This window comes from Strix uralensis, chromosome 2 (genome assembly GCF_047716275.1).
Source record: "Strix uralensis isolate ZFMK-TIS-50842 chromosome 2, bStrUra1, whole genome shotgun sequence".
Classification (NCBI taxonomy): Eukaryota; Metazoa; Chordata; class Aves; order Strigiformes; family Strigidae; genus Strix; species Strix uralensis.
This window is the reverse complement of record NC_133973.1, coordinates 110679112-110702170: the sequence shown is the minus strand read 5'-3', so window position 1 is coordinate 110702170 and position 23059 is coordinate 110679112. Positions and strand designations below refer to the sequence as shown.

Below are 23059 nucleotides of genomic sequence, written 5' to 3'. Positions count from 1 at the left end.
TACTTTTTGAGAATTTATTCCAACACTTCAATTTATAGAAAACTGAGGTAACCCTAACAAGAGCAAAACTCAACTCAATATTGCAGAAGGAATAAGAAAAATCACCGGTGAAATCATATGTGAAAGTACAACCATATACCATTCATTCTTTAAATCTGTTCACATTTGTTCATGTTTCCGAAAGACAGATTGGCTTCGTTTGTTGGCAATCCACAACTGTTCTGAAAGCACTATATAAACTTGTGTACTGTAACAGAGTATGACATTACTAAGAAAGATTCAAGACCCTTCCCTCACCCTCCGATCTCATTTGAAGCGTGACAGTGTCAGATTGGCATTGCTAATGCACAGACCCCTAATGTACACTGGGTCTCATTTTTGTATGCTCTGAATTAGCTTTCCATACCCTTTTCACTACAGATTTGTAGATGCCAAAGACTCCTAGCCTTGAGCATGCAGTATTAATTAGTACATATGAACAAAACTTATTTATAAGAGACAACATTTTAAAATGAAATGTGCTTTCTCTTGGTCCTTCTACAGTCTGGAGACGATCTGCAGTTTGATCTCAAACAATTTCAGCTTCAGACAGAAATATTTGGAATGTCAAGAGACTACTGAAAGTTCTTAGAACAGCCTTACGAATATTGTTATAACTCAGTAAAACCCATTAATGTTTCCCATAACACTGAATCTAAACATGCATCAGCGTGAACCATGATTGATAATTCCAAGTTGCAATATGGCCATATATTTCCAGAGATGACAGAAACAAATGGTTGTGGTCATTCACAACAGTATTGCACAATGTAGAATAGAGTGTCTCTTTTTAATACGTATAAGGAAGTTCCAAATGTATGATGAGACAAAAGAAGATATATTTATTTGAGTGTATGTTAAAGCTACTATTTAATAAAATAAAACCCTGATTATCAGATAAGAAAATCTTTCTGGAAACGCTTTCTCTTTTCAATACACTGTATAAATTCCCTCCTGACAATCTTATAAAACATATACATGCTGCAAAAATGAAACATACAACTGGAGCAATGAAGAATTACCTCAGCTTTCATCACCACTTCACTTGATTGAAACTGTTCTCAAGTTCCATTAAGTATAATAATATATTTGGAAAATGTAAATAACCTAATTACATTTTCTTGTTTCAAGCTGCCAGGCACCAGTCATATATCGCAGTCGTATAAAAAGAAGATCTCTGCCCATCTGCAGCCAGCTCCAAAAGGGAACTAACTTAGAACCTGTGATCAATGAAGAGGAAAATCAGAAGGATGTTGTTAGAAAAAATGAGCATTGGCAAGACACACATTTAAGTACTCATGAACCTCTGCATTCTCAGCACATTCAACCCCACAACCTAGACCTTAACATTAATAAAAATGTATATTGCAAAAGTTACTGCTTTATAGTAATTACATTATACCATAGGTGGGAGATTCTAGTTTGCAAGCAGCACAGTAATTCCATGTATGTCACAAGATGCACAGTCTTGTCTGCAACAAGGCTTTGTTCAAGTAAATAGGAACCTGAACACCAATAATTAAGCAAATGATTTCTTATCAACTTTGGAGAAGAGGACCACTACACTGTCTTACAGCAATAATATGAATGTGCCAATCTTCAGGCAAGATAAGAAACCAAGCCCTCTTCCATCTCTGCTAACGTTTGTGTTAGGTGCAATATACATGCAGAACTGCATTGAAAGAAAACATTTATTTTCTAGTAAAGTTGGTTTATGATGTTCTCTACTCGCACCCTTCATCACCATTGCAGTTCATTATACTTTCTGTTGTTCAGGGGTTGTGTTGAGGAAAAGAGATCCTGGTTAAAAAAAGAAAAAAACATGAAAGGGAAAAAAAGAAGGAACTGCATTTGATGGGAGGGAGAAGTAAGCAGAAGAATGCAGTACCTCTTAAGCTGGCTTTGCTATGAAGAAATATATTTGGAGCTATACTTTCCAGTAACCCAGTAACAGAGACCTCCCTACAGGTCTAAAAGCACATCACATCTTAAGAAGAGAGGGTGCCCTAGAGGAGGCCTTAATAGGTGGACTGAAAATTTTGGAAGGCAAGACACAGTGAAATGGAGTTGAATCAATAAACAATGGTCAGACTTCCTGCACAGTGTTTTACAACTGCAATATTTTTATTAATCAAGCATATCAATCATCACAGGAAGAGGACGTGCCAAAGTAGTGCTCTGTCCTAGCAGTATAAAACCTACTTTTGTCTCCAGTGAGAGTGCAGAGCTTCTCTCCCTTGCTACCTCTTCACCTACTCTTCCTGTACCACGCCATGGCAGAAGGCTGGCAAGAACATGAAATTCAAAATTTGTATGGAAAGAAGGCTGTGCATTATCAAAACTATGTAAAATATGGGAAGACCCTCAGATATTTTATTCTGGATTGACACATAAGGAATCTTACAAGAATATAAACAATTTCCCTACCTTCAATTTCAGTCCAGTTGACAGCAACTTCTGCTATAGGTATTCTCAAGCGCTGAGCTATATAAAGAAGTTCCACATCAAACGCCCTGAAGAAGAACAGGAAATAGCAAATAACAGTCACACTTATTTCCAGAAGAAAGATGGTGACTGTTAATTAAATCACTAGTCTGATTTAAGGAGGTTGGTGTTCAGTTATGAAGTTGATACCAATGCTCTGCAGGTCAGATGCACATGAAAGGGAAATTAATTTTCCTGACTGAACAGCTCAGAACACAGCCAATATACAGGCAACAATACTTCACTGTGTCCTGTTTTTGAAGGTATAGGTCACGCTGTGTTCAGACCACTGCTCACTTTTCATTCTGGCACAATCATGATTTAAACATTTTTAAAAATCAAGCAGTCAATGTGCAGTGTCCATCTACACCTCCAGTAGTTTCATCAAAGGGGAAAACTACTTGCTGTGGCTTTACATCAATCTACCTCTCTAGTAGTTTCATCAAAGGGGATGCCTACCTGCTATGGCATTACACTGATCTGATAGTTTCTCCTTGTACTTTCTAAGTCAAGAATAAAGGCAGCAGCACAGAAGTGAGAAATTATTTATGTTACTGTGCATAACAGAACCTGAACAACAGTTGCACTTTATTTTGTGACCATTTAATGTACAACATAAAAACCCTCTTGAGAGACCTGTCTTTTTTGCTGGCACAACTGTTTGCAGGTTGTGCAGCAAAATGAACTGGGGAAGTGATCCTGCTCTAAGCCAGTTGCCCCTCCTTGCTGAGTTTGTCCAAAATACACTTTAATCTTCCCAGTTCTCCTCACAGAGAATTGTTTGTGTGTTTCATTCTTGCAACTGCATGCTCAGGTGGGCCTTCTGTATCTGAGACACTGAGGCTTTTGATATTAGAAAAGTGTTTTGGCAACTACAGCTTGTAACGCTTATGAAGAAATCAGCATATGAAACCACCAGTAGCTACTATTGATAAGGGTGAATGCAAATCATAATTATGAAGATTCTGGTGATTTTGGTTAAATTTCTTAAATTTATTGATTGCTGAGTCTTTTTTTCCCCCCTCTTTGTAGTCTTCAAATGCCAGTAGGGGTGTTCTTGTTTCTTAAATGAGTTCTAGTAATTGGAATTTAAACTAAACAGCCTCCCTCCCCTCACCACACCCCCAATAAAAAGCTTTTGAAAAATACTAGTCTGTATTGGAAAAAACTGTCAATGGCCATTCACATCTGATTTCTACTAGATTCAATACATATTCAATCACAAGAGTTTTGTTCCCAGGGAACTAAACCTTGAAGGTAGGAAATGTTTTAACCAAGCTGCTGGTAAGGTTTCCAGTTTGAAGTCAGTGGAACGGATGTTCCAAACCAGCTTACACAGGTCTTGAAAATGTGGCTGTGAGGCAGTCCAGTACAATTCAACAGTAGTCCACATTTTTTTTTAATAACTTCCTAAGTTTAGAATCTCCTTAAATTCTCATTGCTAAGTTCAGGACAATTTTCTTTTGAAATGAAAAAAAACTTTTGAGACTGAAGAAAATAACATTATTTGTTCATGCTTCAAGGATTGCTTGAATTCAAGTCATTGGTAATCCCATTTAACACTACAGAAAGGGTAGAAAGGGACAGACAGGTGATCAAGAGCAGACAAAAAGACGTACTTTAGCAGGTTACTAGTCAAGTTCAAATGTTATTTCCTTCTGCTTCAAGGCACTCTCTCCTTTTAAGCAGTTCAGTGCATTTCTGCAAAACTATTAATGAATGTAACAGTAGAAGTCCACTTTGAAACGTGCACTTAGGTATGACACATACGTGTAGGTTCCCACTGAAGTACAAACCACAGCACGCTGGCTTGCTGGTGAAATCGCTACCAAACATGCATCAACCTGAACTCGCACTGTACCTGTATGTTACAGGAGAGCTATTGATATCACTCTGGACAGCATTAAAACATGCAAATGCAGCATAAACAGAGGTTATCTACAGACACTACAGTTATTGTGTGTAGAGAGTTTAGAACCACTTTGTAAGTCCGATTTTGATTAGGATACAGGCCTTTTAATTGTCACAAAAAAAATTTACAAGAATAAATGTTGGCGTTTCTTTCACCTCAGTGAACTGAATCTGCTCCAAGCAGCCTTGCCATTTCATTGTTTTCTTTCAATGAGGGTTGAATATTATTTCATTAATTATGCCATGGTCTCGTCTACTGAAGGTGTATTATTTAATTTTTTTGCTGACATTTTACATTTGTAAGCCAAAAAACGCACGTATTCACCTTTGGATGTTTATGAGTCATGTGTATTAAGACTAAATCTAATTTTGTAATACTTACTTCTTAACTGACTAAAAATTGTAAGAGACACAGAATAATTGTCTGATGAATTATACTATATGAGCTGCTCTGAAAATATTACTACATAAAGCATTAGCCTAGTGAACTAATAGTTATTGCAACAATTGCTATGGACAACTGATTACTGGAATTTCAGCATATACATCACAGTACAACAACATTAAATAGTTTGGTCAACTATAACGCTCAAAGTAAAAGATTAAAAGCAGAGGAATTAATCAGGTTGAACACTAATATTGTTATATGTGGTTGCCACTTGCGTAACAGTGAACATATCCTAAAATTAAAACAACCCTATTCAAAGCTGAAAGGCGAACGACTTCTGTCATATACTGACGGGATACCTTTTTTCCTTCCCTGTTCCCCACCACCTTTCAGTACACCTCAAAGTTAGACACCCGAAAATATATGGTGTGAACAACTTCCTCATCTATTTCTAATAGTGGCTCCATTATGTGTTAATTAACACAAACATGAAGTGTAAAATACAGAAAGAGAAAAACTTCTCCATGTGTCTGTGTTTACGCCAAGGAGTACTTTTGGTTAAGTTACAATTTAAGATGATGCTGGCTAAAATTCAGTTGAACACCAAGTTGGTGTCACCTTAAAATGTTTCAGCTTATGAATTATCTATCCTGCAAAATTATTCTATATTTTAAAATTGCACTAGGACTCTTTTTTTGCTGGTCCAATATTAAGTGTTTCAATTATCAAAACTAGGCCTTCAGTTATACTGTTTTCACTGGAATTTAGGACTTTTCTATACCCAAAATACACTGTTCCGGCAAACTCTTAATGGGCAGAGAAAACTTTCAGTGGCCAAAGTGGTCTAAGAATGAAATAGGATGTCAAGAGGGTTAGACTGCCAGTACTGTTCTAGCTGTACCGGGGCTTTTGAAAGTCCACATATGTCTGCCAGGAGCAGGATTTTTTACAAGACAAAACAGACATAGTTATAACAACAAAATATTTTTGTGTTGATTAGATGTTCATAAACAATTCTACTTGTTGTGCACAAAAGCAGGAAAAAACAATTAATTCCACTGCTCATGTTGGTCTACAATGCCAAAGGACTGGGAAAAAAAACAACTCTGTAGCAATATGAATGCTTATTTTTCTGTAATTTTTATATAGATTCACATTTAGGGATTAGTGACAAACTGGATAAACCAACATTAATTTTTTATATTGAGCTTTCGAGTTCTCAATGTGAAACAGCATGGCTTGTTCAGTGTACAAGGCAATTTTTATAGACAAAAGTAACAGCAACAATTTGATCTAATCAGTGATCTGGTGAGTTGTGTAATATCATTATAAATTGTCACTTTACAAAACTATGTCAATCAAACCAGGACTAGAATTATGTTTTAAATTTCCCCTCATTTTGTCAATATTCTAGGTAGGACAGTAACTGCTGTTATGTCTAGTTCTCCTAGGTAAGGAAAGACATTTTGTGGTTGGAAGAAAACGTATGATTTTTCTTTATAGTTGGAAGAAATCAATGACCAAATTTAGGATAGGAAAATTCTGCCAGTGAAACCACTTAATTTTCCAGTTTTTTTTCCTGTGCATTGAAATTTAACATAAACAGTTACATTTCTCAGGTCAAGACTGCAGATGCAAAACTAGAGCTTCTTCTGGGGTCTGAAAGTGAGTAATTCCAACTGTCTCTATTATGTTTTTAAAACATCCCTTTTAATTTGAAGTTTTAATTTAAAAAATGTGCTCCGTCCATTTCTGAAAAATAGATCAGTGGTGTAATCAGATTCAGAACCTAAACCATAAAGCATATGCTCTCTGTTCAAAAGGTTGCTCTCATTTCAAACTAATGTCAAAACTTTGCTATTTAGAAAGTAAATTTCAAGAATGTTTGGTTTGTATTTGCATATACACAGCCAGCTCTCCAAAGGACAGTTAAACAAAAAAGTCAACAAGAACACTCACAAGAAAAAGCTAGTTTAGGACATAAGCATGACTTCTTAGTATCAAATACATAAACATTTTCCAGTATCTATTAGTTTTCAAATCCTTTCTAAACTTTAGGGTTAGATTAAAAAAATACTCTACGAAATATCTTGTTCTCTCTTTAAAAAGCGTTACATGATCTTTATCACCATAATGATAAAACAGTATTTTCCTTGTATATTTCAGTTTGTTTTCAAGATTTCTTAAATATAAGTATCTATAAATCAAATTCAGCACAGCAAGAAGAGAACTGTAGTCTCAGCTTTCTAGTATTTTTAACATTAAAGAGGTGATACTCAATCCAATATCAACTGGAATAGAAAGAACAGTAAGAAAGCAGAAAAAAGTGAAGGTCTAAGCAATTAATTTTTCATTCTTAATGCAGCTGATATTGGGTTATTTCCTTATGACTAAACTAATACTGAAACTGTCAAAGATGCACATAAGATCATATAAATGAAGGTCTTGATGTTGTCCCCTTCTTTTTCACATGGAAGGTGAATATGGAAACACAAGACTCCATTTTACTGGTGATGCTGGTGAAACACTGAAAAAATCCATGCATTTACTTTTGGTGTCTCTGATAGCTACTTAAATACAGAAACTTAGAAATCTTTCAGCCTGTCCAGCCTAGCAGCAGGATACCTATGTTGTTTACATTGACATATCTATTACTAGAGTGTAAGATGTTCAGCTTCCAAGAAAAAGACTGGTCATAGCACTTGCTCTTTTGAGTGTGCTGGGATTGTGTGGTGGGGTTTTTGGTAGCAGGGGAAGGGGCTACAGTGGTCGCCCCTGTGAGAAGCTTCTTGAAACTCCCCCGGCTCCAAGTCGGACCTGTCTCTGGCCAAGGCCGAGCCTTAGTGATGGTGTTTGCGCCTCTGTGATAATGTATTTAAGAAGGGGAACCTGAGAGGGGGTGGCGACTTGCGAGGAAGAGTTGTGAGGAGGACACCCATGAGAACACTGAGGTCAGTGGAAGGAAGGAAGAGGAAGGGAGAAAGTGTGCCAGAACAGAGACCCCCCTGTATCCCATGGTGAGACGGCAGGGCCACCCCCTGCCACCATGGAGGTCACTGGTGGAGCAGATGCTGACATGAGCCCCGCTGTGGAGGACCCCACACCAGATCAGGTGGCTGCGCTTAAAGGAGGCCGGGACTGTGAGGGGAGAAAGTCCCTGTTGTTGTAGTTCAGCGCTGAGAGGACTGCAACATGGCAGGGTGACCCACGCTGGAGCATCGCAGGAATGGCTGCGGCCTGTGGGAAGAACTCACGCCACAGAAAGTTCACGGAGGACTGTCTCCTGGGAGAGGGGAACCACGCTGGAGCAGCAGAAGAACACGCGGAGTGTCCCCCCTCTGTCCCAGGGAGGAAGAAGCAGCAAATTGACTGCACCCCCCATTCCTTACCCCTACACTGCTGGGGGTGAGGAGGTAGAGATATCGATATCAAGAACAAAACTGAGCCTGGGAAGAATGGAGGGGTGGGGGGAGGTGTTTCTAAGATAATGCTTCTCACTGTCCCACTCTGTTAAGCTTTCTTTGGTTAGTGTTTGAATTAAAGTGATGTTCTTTTTTCTTCCCTTAACGAGTCTGTCTTTTGCCCATGACTGTAGGGCCCCACAGGGAGCCACGGCTCCTTGTCCTTATCTTGATTCCCAAGCCTTTTGCTTCATTTTCTCCTTCCCAGTGCTGAGGGGGAAGAAGTGGTGCTCAGTTGCCCTCTGGGCTCAAATCACGACAGTGAGGTATGTTATCAGCTTGCTGAGAGACACAGAAATAAAACCTGTATTATTTCTTGAATACGTATTCTGCCTTTTGGAGAAGTACTGACAATATCCAGCACTTCAGAGCAGTGTCCTACTACCCAGCACTAATTCAGCACTGGTGCTCTCCTTTCTGCAAAGACACTATTGGATTCCTTGATCTGAAGGGAAGAATTCTCAGGGCTTTTTGTCTACAGAAACAATGGGCACTGCCTATATAGCCTAGGAAGTGAGCTGCCTTTGATACAAAATTGCTTCAGTAGTTTTTCTTCTAACCCACTACTTCCGGGATTTACTGAATACTTTATCCTTTTGATGCAGTTCAGGCACCAGCAACCTGGCAGATGTTTTTTTCCTACATATTATTACACTATGAGTCGAATTTACCCTGCTGAACTTCAGTCATCTACAGTAGAGATAGCTCCTTCTCTACAAATTATCTAGAGTCCCTCTATAGTCAAGCGCAGGAAACACGCATTTGTCAGCTGCACTTCATCTGGCATATTTTAGAGGCCTATATTAGGATGAAAGTAATTATACCCTAAAATTGTCCCTTTTATTGTCTAAGAAGGAAGGCTAGATGACAAGTAGATGCACTCTAGATGTGATGAAGCAAATCTTGTCCATTGTGTGTGTGTATTTATATTCTAACTGAGCAGTAAGCTTAACAGTTCAGGGCAGGAATTACAAGATAGCCAATTCTATAGTAATTTTATATTAACATCATGAATAAATATGTATTAATGTTTAGTCCAAATATTTATTATGTCCTCACATAACAATTCACTTAATACTGTAGGACCTCAAAAAATCTGAGCCTGACAAAACCTAAGCAGACAGGACAGATGAGGCTTCTGCAGAAACCAAATTTTTGTTCATTCTCTTCAACAGCTCACCACATGCTCTGGTTCAGCAGCAGGGGAGCCCTTGACAGACTCAATGACTAGGGTGCTGGCTGTCAGACAGCTTTTGTCCTATTAAATGTTGCTTGTTTGTTGAATATTCCCCAGCACTCTCCTCCATTATTACCAGAATATCTGAGCACTGACCACACTGAACTGAATTCTTCTTTAAATACCTAACAGAGCTGCACTTCACTAATGGGATTTTGAGATTCAAAAAGAATCAAGAATTTCTTCAGATGTCAAATAGCCCCAGTGCAGTGATGCAGAGGTGATAATAAACCCAGATTCCAGAGCCTTTTGTCCAATATCAAGATAATAGTTTCTCTGCAACTCCCTGCTGATGATCTCAGTATGAATAAGTTGTTCTGTGACCCAGTTTGGTGTTCCAAGTCAGCAGAAATATAATACTGACTACTATTTCTTTCTCTTACATCTTCATTCTCATGACATGTACAAAACCTGCATGGCACAATGTCTAACTAGTTTTTACTTTCCTTTTTACATACATGCTATGCAATGGAAAGGTATCAGGAGACAAGTTTTGTTTAAAAGAAGTTTCCATTATTGGGCTATTTCAGATTCTTCCATTACCACATACAAAGAAATCCAGTGTATGGTTCTATGGGATGAATGTTTGATGTCCCTGTATCATTTCCTACTGCAATTATCCCAACTGTCTGTACATCACAGACATTTCACCTAGGACTACCGTTTCCTTTAATATACCCACTGTCCCCACATGCTTATACCTCCCCACTTTCCAGCTGTCTTTCCAGATCTTACAAATATTAAATGGGAAAGGGCCAGTACTCTGTTTTGTGCACTGAAACATTAGCTTCGCTACACGTGCTGACTGGCTATCCATGAAGCTGATGATAAAGCAACTTTTGAGTTCATACTGTAGCTTTTTCTTCAGCAGTAGCAATAAGCTGAGTTTCTTTCCTCTACTTGGGTTTCAGTTGCCACAAAACTTGCTAAAGCTTTCTATCTTGAGATTTCTACTCTTCTGTCAGATTTCACTGAAATTAGCCAGAAAGTATGAAAATAAAGGCAGGGAAGCACAGGGACCGCCTGAAGGACAGATGAGGATAAAAGCAGGCAATATATTGTCTCTTCTGGCGGAAAATTAAACTGAATAAAAAACCTCTATTGTTGTTTTAGGCAAATTTGTGACTTGGAAGTATCTGAAGAGCTGTTTATTGGAAGAATTTGAGTTATTCATTTCTTGACTAACAAAACAAACATTATTCATTGCTAACCAGTAAATTTCACACAAATAGGAAAACACTTAGAAGATTAGTTTATGGAGTACTGTAAACAGAAGAGCAAGAATAGAAGACTAATTTTATAGCAGTACATATAAGCACAATGAATTAACCTACCAAGACCTGAAGATCCAGTGTGTTCCACACCAGCAGTATAATTACTGTAAAATAAGTTAGCAATATCCCTCTTTCACTGACTCTATTCATGGATAATGGAGTACAGATGACAATGCACAGCACAATTATTTTTACTCTTTCATTCCTTTGTTGCTAAAGAATCTGAGTAGCAGGAGAAAGCTTGTTAAGATTTTTTTAAATAAAAAACTGAATGCTTTGCACAATATATCCACCCAATAAGTACAATTATATTCAAAATCTTCCGTTTACAACAGAGTAAGATGGAAGATTGCATTTTTACAGATTAAACTGATTATCCTCATTCATGTATTTCAGTATTTCTTCTTGAAGCCCTTCATTTAAAAAGTGAAGTTAAATAGGATAATTTTGAGATGTGCACTTCTGGGCTAAGCATACATGTTTAACCATGTATTTAGAAAATTCCTGTACATGAAATTTACAGAACTTTATAGATCAGGTTTGGTTTTGGAGGCAGCAGCAGCAATCATGTTTCTGGTTCAGCTATAGTTTTCTTTAGGGCAATAAGCAGACCACTCAGCTAGGAAAGTGATTTTGCAAACACTGACTGCTCGCAGTTCTAGATTCAAGTGAACAGAAGCTCCATGTTCTGCCCCAGATTGGTGCACCCAAACACTCCCTTTGCAACCCTGTTCTGGAGGAGCAATATAGCTCAACTATCACTGCGAAAGCTCAACCTAAAACTACGGGTATTGGAATTGACTAGGACTGCGGGATTACACACATTTTCATATGAGAACATTGTTCAGTAATTCTGTTCCCTGTCAGCAAGCAGTTGCCCATGAAAGATTTTCTTGGATGAAGACAATAGTTTGAAAATATTTGATTACACTTAATTAAGCCTGCAGACTGTCACCATCCTTTTCAGCAATAATTGTGGTGTAGGAAATTTACAGAAATTATGATATTTGTGTGGAAAAAGTGTTTCAGTCCCATAACAGTAATCATGACTGTATCACTCTCCTCAGGGAACCGTTGTAGCTAAATTATAATGAAAGAGAGCTCTGAAGTGATTCAAAGACTATGTTCATTTTCTACTGTCTTACATCAATGAGATCTATCAGTAGTTCTCTCATGAAACGTTCTAGCAAGAAAATAAGCTAAGACTGCACCTGCAAAAGTGAAGTTACTTTTTCAAATACATGTTTAATTAGGGAAAAAAAAAAAACACCCAACAAAAAAAGAAAGAGTTTACCAGCGTTCTATATGAAGAGTTGAGAAGGTCCGTGAGGCAGCTTCTCTGGTTAACAGTTTAAATCCGCACTGCGTGTCCCTGATTTCTTTGACACAGAGAAACCATACAAGGAAGTGGAACCCATACATAAGAAGAGTTCGAAAGTAAGAGCGCTGTGGACAAAAGGTAAGAAGTTAGATGGTTTCAATCAAATGATGAGTGAAGTGTTTGAACAGAGCTGGATTACAGGACAATAATCCTGTTTCGTGACAGTTTTCAAAGTTTGTAAAATGTTTTTGTTTTGCACCAGAATAAAACCAGAACTTTTCAGTTGTTACAGTGAAACAAAATTACAGCTGAAAAGGAAAGACCTGCCACTCAACCACATGGTTAGGATATGAGAAGTCCAAGGTCTTTTTTCTGCCTTTCCTAATTCAGAGCAGCTTTTCAGTCTGGATAATGACTGAAGTGGAGCAGGAACCTGCACCTGGATTTCAATTAATGAGTGGGACAGCCATAGTATCTTCTGCGTGATTCTCTGGGAATTCCCCCAGGAAAAGGAAAGTGAAGGAGGAAGGGGATGGCATGCTACATCCTCTACTCCACTGGACACTTACAAGCTATTTTTTCCCTCTACCTACTCCTCTCGTTTTCCTAAAATTTGGTTGAACAGGACCAACAAATTCAAAAGTTACCAGGACAAACAATGGAGAATAACACAGCAGGACTGCATAAAGACTGCTACTCCTAAGAATGCACACTAAAAAATGAACAGGTTCCAGCTGCTACTCTGACAAAAAATTTTTTTAAGAAAAGTTTTATATTATAAAAAAACCCAAATGGGAGCATCTTTTGTTGTTTGTCACTCACTTCTTTCATTCAAGACTGAAGTGCCGTGTTAAGGCACTTAAGGGAAATACAATTAGAGAATGCACTTTTTGGCAGTATATGATGGACCAAGTAAAAACAGGATCAAAGTAACAGCTGCTGTGTAAGATAATATTTCATTTTATATTTCTAGCAAAGTTACAGAGTCACCTCTTTTGTTCTTTTGCTTTCACAAATGTAGTTCTTGACATGATAAACATACAGATAAGTTTGTCCATGAAATCCAGAGGCTGGACTCTGGGTTTCCAGAGGTCCCTCCTAGTCTTTTATTCAAGACAGCTCCTAAACAACTAGAAACCTGATCCACAAATTGCTTCTAAACTCACTGCTGGTCTTCAGCTCAATTTAAGTGATCGTATCTAAGACTGCAAGCCAAATACCATGCAAAAATCTTTGTGAGCCAAGAATTTAACTGGTAAGCATCTCCGGGTGATAAGAGATGCCATTAAAGCTAACAATTTCAAACCTCACTTGAAAAATTAGAAGATGCTCAACTTATTACGTAATAGCCTTTGGATTTAGTAAATTCAAATTCATTGCTTGTGACTCTCAAAGTGCTCTAGCCCTAGGTTAATGGTGGGTCTGGTGAGGATTCTTTGGCTCTTTAGGCAAAGGTGAACCACTGTGTGACCAAGAACACAAGGTTACTGCTCCCAAAAGCGAAGCCCTAAGAGGGTGCATGACTGTCAGCCAGTGAAACTGTGCACTTACTTCACAAAGAGAAGTTCCTAGGTTATGTTCATGACTCCTATGACTATTTATGCATGTCATACTATGGATTAATTATAGCACATTAAAAATTCTGGAGGCAGAACAGAATTCTTGATGTCTTGAGACTGAATTTAAGAATGAAATTCTGGTCTTAATAAATCCTATCTGGCTGCTTCATTCTACTGTTTTAGATGCCACTAAGCCCAGAGAGAAATCCCAACTTCTCAAACATGTTCTTTAATTTTTTTTATACCTATTGCACTACACAACAGTCTCTTCCCAATGTGGTAAAGGCAGTCTTTCTTTTCCAGACTAGGGACACGTGAGTGATAAAATGGGCTACATATTTCAAACAGAGCAGTGCTACCTAACCAGTTGGTGATTCCTTTACCAAAAAGTCAGAAATATGGGAAGAAACAGGAAGCAAAGGATGGACACATCCTAAAAATTGTACTTTTGCATTAAATGGTAAAGTCCTGTTGCAATTCCTCTCCCTCATGTAGCAAGACCTTCAAAGATTAAAAGAAATATGAATGCACTGAAGAAAGTTTATCTATACTCTGTACCTGTCCACACAATGAAGCATTTTTTTGCGCTCAAATTTATCAGCTGCATGTTCTCCCTGTAGTAGCAACACTTCCAAGATACACTGGCTGCACAGATAACAAATAACTGAAAATGGCATATTCTGTGCTACAAGCATGCAAGTACCATGTCAAAGATTTATCTTAATTTTTGATAATGATGAAGATTTTGTTGTCTTGCTTTTTTTTTTTTTTTCGTGAGGATGCTAACATACACGCAGCAGTATTTACAAGAACCCTTTCCAGTGAACCACTCCAATACTACCTGATAAACCAGAAGAACAATATTAAAGATCTACCAGGGGCTGAACATTACCAGTGTAACTTCTTTTGAAGTTTTGTAACTATTTTAGTAATTGTGTATATATTTTAGAATCATTTCAAGTATTAAACTCAGTGTAAACAAAGCTTACTCTTGAGGACATTCAACATGACGAGCACATCCAATCATGCTGAAAAAATTAGTCCAGCAATGTGTCTGTTGCAATACAAGTTCCATGCCTGTGCTTTGTCAACTACTGTCTGCCAAGACATCAGAAAACCAGATGCAAGATAAGACTGTGCGCCCATGCATCACTGTTTATTCCACAAGAGCCACACACAGAACAGTACTGTCCGTGTGTTCAAAACTCAAAAATTTTACTATGAGTAATGCAGAAAAATTACAGAACTTTCCCACAAATTGAGATACTCTTCAAACAGTTTGCTGCTAATTATCCATAACTCATTTTAAACAGGTTTCAAGATCTGCAGATCAAGCTCTTGCACTGGAAGGGAATCAATAAAAATTAACTCATCAGTTGCCTTCCACTCCAACCCCGGTACTGGTTACTAGCTAACAATTCAGTCAGGGATTAGAAGCTCTGCTTGTAAGATGTTCTCAATTAAGAAAATTAAATCCATAAATTGGAACACTAACTGAAACCAGTTGAAAGTGCCTTAAATCTAGAACACACCCTTTGTATATGATGGAGCACATACTACACCTATGACAAGCTTTTCCTATTTTTTAGCTTTCATTCTTTTACAAATATTGGTAATATAATTGTAAAATCTGTAGAGTGGAATCAAATAATGGGAGTATTTGAGTATTAATACACAGCAGGAAATGGAAACAAACCTTTGCTATCGAGTCCTTCTCCAGATGAGCTCTAGAACCACAGGAAATAGCCATCTGGTTCTGCACAGGGATACAAATTAAAGAGTTATTACTTAAACTGACATTTTCTGAATCGGTGGAATCTTGTGTGGAGAACTGTACAATAAAAGACTTCAAAGCAGTATACTTTTCTGCTTCCTGTAGCTGCCTTTTTTCTTCTGCTAGATTCTGAGGCTAAAATCAGTCTTTCCTACAGTTAACAGATCATCTAAACTTTATTGCATTTTGCATATGGTACATACAAATTGCTGCAACTTATTCAGGTCTGGTTTAGCTTACATTGCTCCTCTGAGGTACACATACAGTAAATGTGTTAAACAGCACAGATAAGCATTCAGCATTCCTAGGCATGTAATGTTAAAGTGTATGTTTTCCCTAAATATTGCACTCTGGAAGGGATAACAGAATAAAGTACTTGTTGCATTGATATACTTTCACACAAAACAAATGCCACGGTAGCAGCCAAAAACATAATCTCAAATTAAATCAAAAGACATGATCAAAACAAAAGGTTTAAAATCATTCTCACGCTACTACTTTTCAGAGGAAATCTCTCAAATCTAATATATTTGAGAGTGCAGGACTGGTGCTGGAGACCCAGCAGCTGCTGCTGTTACGCCTCAGTAGCGGAGAGCGTCAGGGGAGGAAACCCCGTCCCAGCAGCTCCCGCACCAGGGGTGCTGCACTGGCAGACTGCGGCCCTTCGCACGGGCGCACCCCTCGCAGCGCTTTGGGAAACTACTCATCTGCACACAAGCAGAAAACAAGCAGCCTCAGCTCTTTCAAGTCAAGCACCCAAAAGAGAATGAATATGCAGAAAGGAGCTCTCGTTTCACAGGTTTTTGAATTTTTATTTACAATAAAAGTTCTTCCAAATACTGTCATTAAACAACTCTGAAAAAAGAGAACCGCTATAAAATAGGGTGAAATTAAGATGCATCCTTAAAGGTATATAGGATGACATCAGATAAAAAGAAAACACAAAACAGTTAACTGAGAAAAAATTGGTTTTTAACAGAATAGGCAACACATGGTATTTATAGAGTGGAACAACTTCAAAGAAGAGTGGTAAATAAAACATTATGTACTGCGTTGAAACGGGCACAGTGAACGCAAAGGATGTAAGAACTCTGTGGAAGCTACCTTCCAACAGCCCATTCTTGCAGCTTCTAAGCTCACATCTAGATCTTCAACCAGATCTCAAAAAACTCAAGTTGAAGAGAATGATAAAAATCAATCTGTATGCATGTGTATTAAACTAAAACCATGAAAATTTATACTCACGGGCCATGGCTGAAGATTTTTTAGACCTTCTTCTACTTTTTCAATATCTGCAAATTTTGTAGCTCCATCTGCATCAGCCATAAGAATTTTCTTCCCCCGAGAACTAAAAACACCCTGCAATCAAAACAGCCAATAAAAATCAACACCTTTGAAATCAGTATTTGTCTTAAGTTAGCTTCAAGGCACTCCAAAAACCTAATGCATTAACTAGAACCGTGGTATCTCAAAAATGCAACACAACAGATGAGTCTTAATATTCTGCTACTAACAACTTATCAATTTATATTGTCATAACATCTAGAGACTTCACACACTGAGCAGTGTCCCACAGTGACAGACAATGCATGAACACGAAAGGTTAACAATCCCTCTTCAGAGAAGCTTGCAAACTAAAAGCTTTACAAACCAAAATCTCAAGAGACAAGTTGCTACAGTGGCTTTACAGGGGAGCACAAAGAAGCAGTGATTAGCAGTTGCCACTGCACTGGATAGCTTTTCTTTGTTATCTGAGCTCTGGAAAGGAGGATGCAGTGCTATTATTTCCTAACACTGTTTCAAGAGAATTCAAGATATAATCTTAAATTAGTTTTGAGAAATAAGTCTTAAGTCACAGTACCACTGCAAAACATTTCTGATCCACAAGTCTCAGCTTGTTTTGCCATATTCTTCGTCAGACATCTTGGCAATTTTTCAAGGGGTCCAGACAGAAAAACAATTTTAGCAGTGGGTTTGCCAAACGTACTGTCATAACCAAGCAGGTGCAATTTTGGAAAAACCTGACAAGGAAGTAGTGGTAATATATATCCACTCTACACTCTGCAGTGCAAAAATATATCACACAGAGAATCGCTCTCCTTCTCTTGGAATAACTTGAAAATGATATTCCTTACAAAAGCTCCATATGTTCTAATTTAATGATCGCTCCATTTGCTATAGTTCCTCGCTTTCATAAAAAAAGTTAAATTGACGTATTAAGGATAGAGCTTAAAATACAGATAAAGACAGTCACTGATAACCCATAAATGATACTACCCTTTTGTCATAAAAGTAAGGTGTCATTCATCTTAGGAAAAAATGTTCTTTCTAAATGTGTAACAGTTACTTTATTTTTAGAACATTATGATTTTATTATAATATCTATGTGAAAATTAGTATGTTAAAGCATAAATTGTTCTGGTTCTACTATTAAGAGTGGGTGACAGCAGCGGGCTTCAGAAAACGCAAACTTTGCTGGATGAGAGTGTTTGTTCTTTTGACATTTTTAAAACCACAACAATGACCTGGAAAGCAATGTTTGCAATTTTAGCTGTACTTTCTTTACAAAACCTTCACTTTAATCTGAAAAGGTGGGGTTTTTTTTGTTTGGTTGTTTTTTTTAAATGCAAGTCTATTTGTAAGTGGAACTAAAAGGAACATGAAATTCAAGTCTAACTTTTTTTCTTTTGAATTCTCATATAAAATAAAATCTTTGCTATTGATCTTCCTGGCAAGAAAATACTGTTTCCAAGATCTAAAATATGCTTATTTTGAAAAGAGTTTTTGCCTTAATTTATAGAACCTGTCTCAGTTTTCCGATAATCATTTTGTTAATATATCGAATTCAAAATGTCAATCGGCATATTTGGGCACAGGTAGTTCAGACAGAGAAGGAGATGAAAGTATCAATTACCATCCTGACTGCTCCTCCTTTCCCTCGATTTTTTACCAAAGAAAGCACTCGTACTTTGTCGCTTCCATATTTCTTGCAGTACTTCATTGCAACCTGATAGACACACAAAAAACCAGCATAAAACAAAAACAGGAATCAAGGTAGAAGTTTACATTTGCTCACCCTTTTTTTAAAAAAAATTAATAGCACAGAGCTATAACCACTTCAGTCAGCACAAATACATTGCCAGTGTTTGCTGGAGTCTGTTTGGGAAAATAAAAACCAGTTCACAGTCAACACAAGACGACTGACAACCTAGTCATGTTCAATAAGAACAGGATATTCCGAACCCAAGCAATTCTAAACCCCATTCACCCACCCAGTCCAAAAAACTCAATAGTAATGTAATTTATATCATACTATTATGGACCTTTTCTACAACACCAATAGTTAATCAAAGAAAAACAATTTTCTACTACTGTTACTTATTTCTCAATTGTCTTGCTTCTATCTGTGGTTTTAAACAAAAATTCAGTGATCTGTTCCATGTTGTGGGGAAGAGAAAGCATGACTTTTCTCCTCTAATTTTTTCTAGAGGTTGTCTCAAGTCCTTGTAAGTCCAGAGGCCCATGGTCATAGTATTCTCAGTTAGAAATTATGCTAGACGGTATGCAAAGCAGTCAAAAAATATATATATGAGGAATCCTTAATTGACAAGCTTAAGGGAAGTAAGTGAAAAAGCGACATTCATTTTAATAGCTAACTCAAACATCTTCCAAGCAGTAGTAAAAAAACCCTCAAGCTGGCCAGCCTTCCTTTCCAGTGACATACATCAAAGCCAAAGCAGAAGAATCCAGAACTATTTTGAAAATACTACTACTGGCATTGGGATTTTTATATGAACAATGCCATGAGGGGTATGGGAAAGAACTACACAACATGTTAAATGTTAAATGTTCTGTCAATCACAGTATAAATCAGCTATTTTAAAAGGCTTTTTAGCTGCCTCAAATTCATATTCACATCACTATGCACATGTAGAGTATTTCATAAGAAAATTCCGAAGATTAGAATTTTTAGAATCTCAGCTGCAGGAAAATGGCTGTCACAGCCACCAATCAAGAATATTAGTATTTGCAAAAGAATTATATGTGTATGCATGTGTGTATGTGACATCCATAAGGCATATAGAACAATGACAGAAAGTTTTCAGAAACATGAATTTTAATTGTCAACTACTTAAAGTACCAAATTTTAATGCAAACCGCTGTTATATTATAAATGCAGTACAAAAATCCATACCTCCAATTACTTGGTAAGACACTTCTTTTTCTTACCTTTGTAGTTTGATCTTTACTACCATCATCAACAACTATTACTTCATAAGTGAATGAAGGATCTCGTTTCTTAAAAATAAAACCAGAAATAATGCATTTAATCCAATTTCTTAAGTAGGTAGTAGGTCTTACAAACATCAGCATTCTTTTCTCCCGAGCAGTTTTTAACTCATTCATGGCTGCCAACATACACCAATATGATATAGTAAATTTGTTAAGATAGTATAATTAAAGAATTTTTCCACATTTGATACGTCTTCCATTACATCAGCTTGTCATAGTTTTCCTCAGCTACTTTCAAGAACTGAAAAATCGATTTAGTTGGAAAAGATGAAAGGTTAGAACAACATTAAGAAAACCCAAACAAAATAAAACCCTCAAACCTTCACAATGGTCTTCTTACCCAGAATAAAAATCCAAATGAAGAACAGATGCTTAAGAAACTTGTTGGAACAGACCAGGATTTGGTTTAGAAAGCTAAATGTATGGTTAATCCTTAATCTCTGTCTTGGAGAGATATGCATAAAAAGATTTTTCATCATGTAGTAATATATTAAATTTTTACTTAATTTAAAAATACCTTCCAGCAGTCAATCTAAAAATAACTGATAAGAGACAGAAGCGTTACTTCTAAGTGGCTAAGTAATATTGTTTTAACGTACACCAAAACAACAAAGTGAATAGATCACGGACTTATTATACATAACACATAGAAAAATAATGAATTTTGAATGCAAAATGAAAATACCTGTCTTTTTTCTAGATAATCCAAAGCTTCATCCATCATAAGAGGTACTAAAGAAAAAGTGGAAGCGGGCAAGTTAGTAGATTATAACAGGCAATTCACCAAAAAGCACCTGCACAAGCAAGCTGAAAACAACCACAAAGCAAAGCTGAGCAAATTGCCTCTTTCATACCACACTACCTTCAGTAAACAAGCTTAGCATCTGCAACTCTAAGTCCTGCCCTTTCTGAATGCAAAAAGAACACTGAAGAAAATCACACATGTAAGACAGGATAAAGACATTTCTTCTAAAGATAAGAAACAACTTTCCATTTTGAACTATGTAATTCTCTACACAATATTAAAAGAAAAAAAAAAAAATCACTCTCCATGACTGACCCTGAAAACCAGCACTGACTTTTATCTATTTAAGCAAGCTGACACAGAAGGCAACAAGGCCTTCTCTTACTAAGGCTGCTGGCCATGATGCTTCAGCGAACAAACAGGCACTACCTTTGCAGCTGATTTATCTGCAGATTAGAAAGACATTCAACCTTACGGTTGTCTTTGCAGTATATGTTCATCCCTGAGCACATCTCAGGTGATTGTTCGATCTCCAAAGAGAGAGACAGCTGAATGAAAATCGCAGGAAGTATGTTAAGACCTTGCTTAATGAAAACAGGTGTATGAGAACCAGGACTGAAGAATGCCTTGAACTTGAGGAAGGGCCAGGCCTACCTTGTCTCCAGATATACTTTATTTGTCAACACCTCTCTTAATGGAATCCCAAACAGCTCAGTATTTTCACTCACAAGAAAAGGAATGACAATGCGTGCTACCGCGTCAACCCCAAATACAGCTTTCGAGCTTGCCTTCACTTTTTTGTATCAGGTACTCATATATATGGCCAAGTCAAACAAAGCCATGAGATCATCCTTTTTCCTGCTTGTCTGAAGCTGCTGCTCTTGTTTACAGAGTGGGAAGCTCTCAAATTAATTTTAAAAGTATTTTTCTACTTCTTGCCTTACAGCATTTACAGGGGCAATGAGCAGCCATTCTGCTAGATTTCATTAAAATAAAGAGGATTCTTACAAGTGACCCATGCTATTTTTAGCAGCAGAAATCAAGTTACACAGTGTCTTAATTTTGAAACTCAATGTACTTGGACTGTTTTCTGGAAACTGTGTCCAAAATCAGATACATAATCTGGCCTGCCAGAGTCTACTGCTAACATAAACTGACCTCTGCATTATTAGAGTAACAACAGATAGATTTTATTCTTTTTCTCAAAACAAGAAAAATCTTACACCGGTCTTCCTCATTGTATGAAGGCACAACAACGGAGAGTTCCCTTGTAGGGGGATCATGTATGCTTGGTACAGATTCTTTCCTGCCATCAGTATTTACGAAGAATTTCTCTTCTTCATGTCGGTGAAGGGTTGGCATTCTTCTGGCAGTTACATGAGCAATCAGACAAATCTATTGATGAAAAAGAAATCAGAAAAATTGTTGAGCGTTCTATTAATGGTTTACCTAGCTGTTGAATGTGCTGCAAGGGGCAACCAACCATATTTCAGTACTTCATCCACTGACCAAAGCACACAGGACCAAAACCTTCTCATGCCATTTGATTACACCATTTCACCTACTCTGACACTGTCAGCACCACTGGCTTCTTGTTGTTGCGAACTGCGAAGCACGTAGATGCCTCCAAAGTTGTGGTCCAAGCCCCACTGCTCCTTCCCCAAGTGATCTCTACCATACAAGCTGGTGCTGCCTGTGATCCTGCACTGAGCCACTGAAATCAACAGCACTACTCATGACCAGTCAGTCGTATGTGCTGGCAAAACTGAGGCTCTGATCATTGTTAAGCATGGCTAAAATCAATCTACAGAACTTGGTTTTTGGAGTACTTCTACCTGAGAACACCACGGACGTGGTACTGTTGATGGGCAGCAGAATTTCGCTTTCCAGATATCAAACTTCCCAAACTTGCACGGTATTTCAGTCACTCCAAAACACACAGGACTCCCAAGAGGTTGCCGTGAAAGCACGTTACCAGGACATTTTACAGGATGTACGAAACGCCCCATTTTTATCTCGTGTGCAAGACGTTTGACCCCACGCCTTGTGAAAACCCACTCCCCGCATAAACCACGCACAAGCACAGCCCCGCCAGCTGCTGCACAAACGGAGGCAGGCGCGACCCGCGCTGCCGGCCAGCCCGGCCGCCCCTGCCAGCCCGGCCGCCCCGGGGACGCGGCGCGGCCCCAGGGCCCGCTGCAGGCCGCCGACCCCCCTCGGCAGGCCCGGCTGCCCCGCGCAGCGAGGGCGGGGACAAGGCGGCCCCGCGTACCGCCCCCGCCCTGGAGGGCCCCCGGGCCCGCGGTGGCCGTGCCGCGGCTCTCACCAGGAGAAGGAGGAGAATGAGGAGGGCGGCCAGGGCCGCCAGCACCGCCGCGACTCCGGGCAGGGCCAGCGACAGCGCCATGACCCGCGGAGGCCGGCGGGGAGCAGCGGCGGGCGGCGCCCTATCGCTCAGCGACAGCGACGCGGAAGCGAGTGCCCCGCCGCCAAGAGGGGCCGCGCCGGCCGGCGAGGGCCGCTGGCAGCCGCCGGCGCCCCCCGGCGGTAGGGGCCGCCCGCGCCGCTGCCCC

At 38.6% G+C, this 23059-nt stretch overlaps 1 protein-coding gene across 5 annotated transcripts; it reads right to left on the bottom strand.

The window, feature by feature from the left end:
• On the bottom strand, positions 1–23035 carry ALG5 (ALG5 dolichyl-phosphate beta-glucosyltransferase). 5 transcript variants are annotated; one of them, XR_012627682.1, is made up of 11 exons: positions 22322–22555; positions 21710–21881; positions 20427–20473; positions 19679–19747; positions 18363–18455; positions 16694–16807; positions 15371–15430; positions 12089–12240; positions 10855–10898; positions 2467–2552; positions 1–1259 (listed from the first exon to the last, which is right to left on the bottom strand). XR_012627682.1 is itself a non-coding variant. In XM_074859799.1 (10 exons), exons 1-10 carry the CDS (start codon positions 22891–22893, stop codon positions 1147–1149), a joined length of 987 nt encoding a protein of 328 aa, XP_074715900.1. In that variant the 5' UTR covers positions 22894–23035; the 3' UTR covers positions 1–1146. The 5 variants fall into 5 exon arrangements, 3 of the variants coding, with proteins under 3 accessions (XP_074715900.1, XP_074715899.1, XP_074715901.1); XR_012627683.1 differs by lacking the exon at positions 10855–10898 and having other exon boundaries at positions 12093–12240; positions 22322–22554; XM_074859799.1 differs by lacking the exons at positions 10855–10898; positions 22322–22555 and adding an exon at positions 22813–23035.
• Between the last annotated feature and the right edge of the window lie 24 nt (positions 23036–23059).

Bases quoted from the DNA above. Each gene is read 5' to 3' on its own strand.
- ALG5 (XM_074859798.1), bottom strand. From the start codon at position 22,495: ATGGGGCGTTTCGTACATCCTGTAAAATGTCCTGGTAACGTGCTTTCA. The intron at 16,808-18,362 runs GTAATTGATACT...TTTTGATTGCAG, and splicing joins AAGGAGGAGCAGTCAGGATG to GGTGTTTTTAGTTCTCGGGG. The intron at 2,553-12,088 runs GTAAACTCTTTC...GTTCTTCTTCAG, and splicing joins ACTCTTCATATAGAACGCTG to GGCGTTTGATGTGGAACTTC.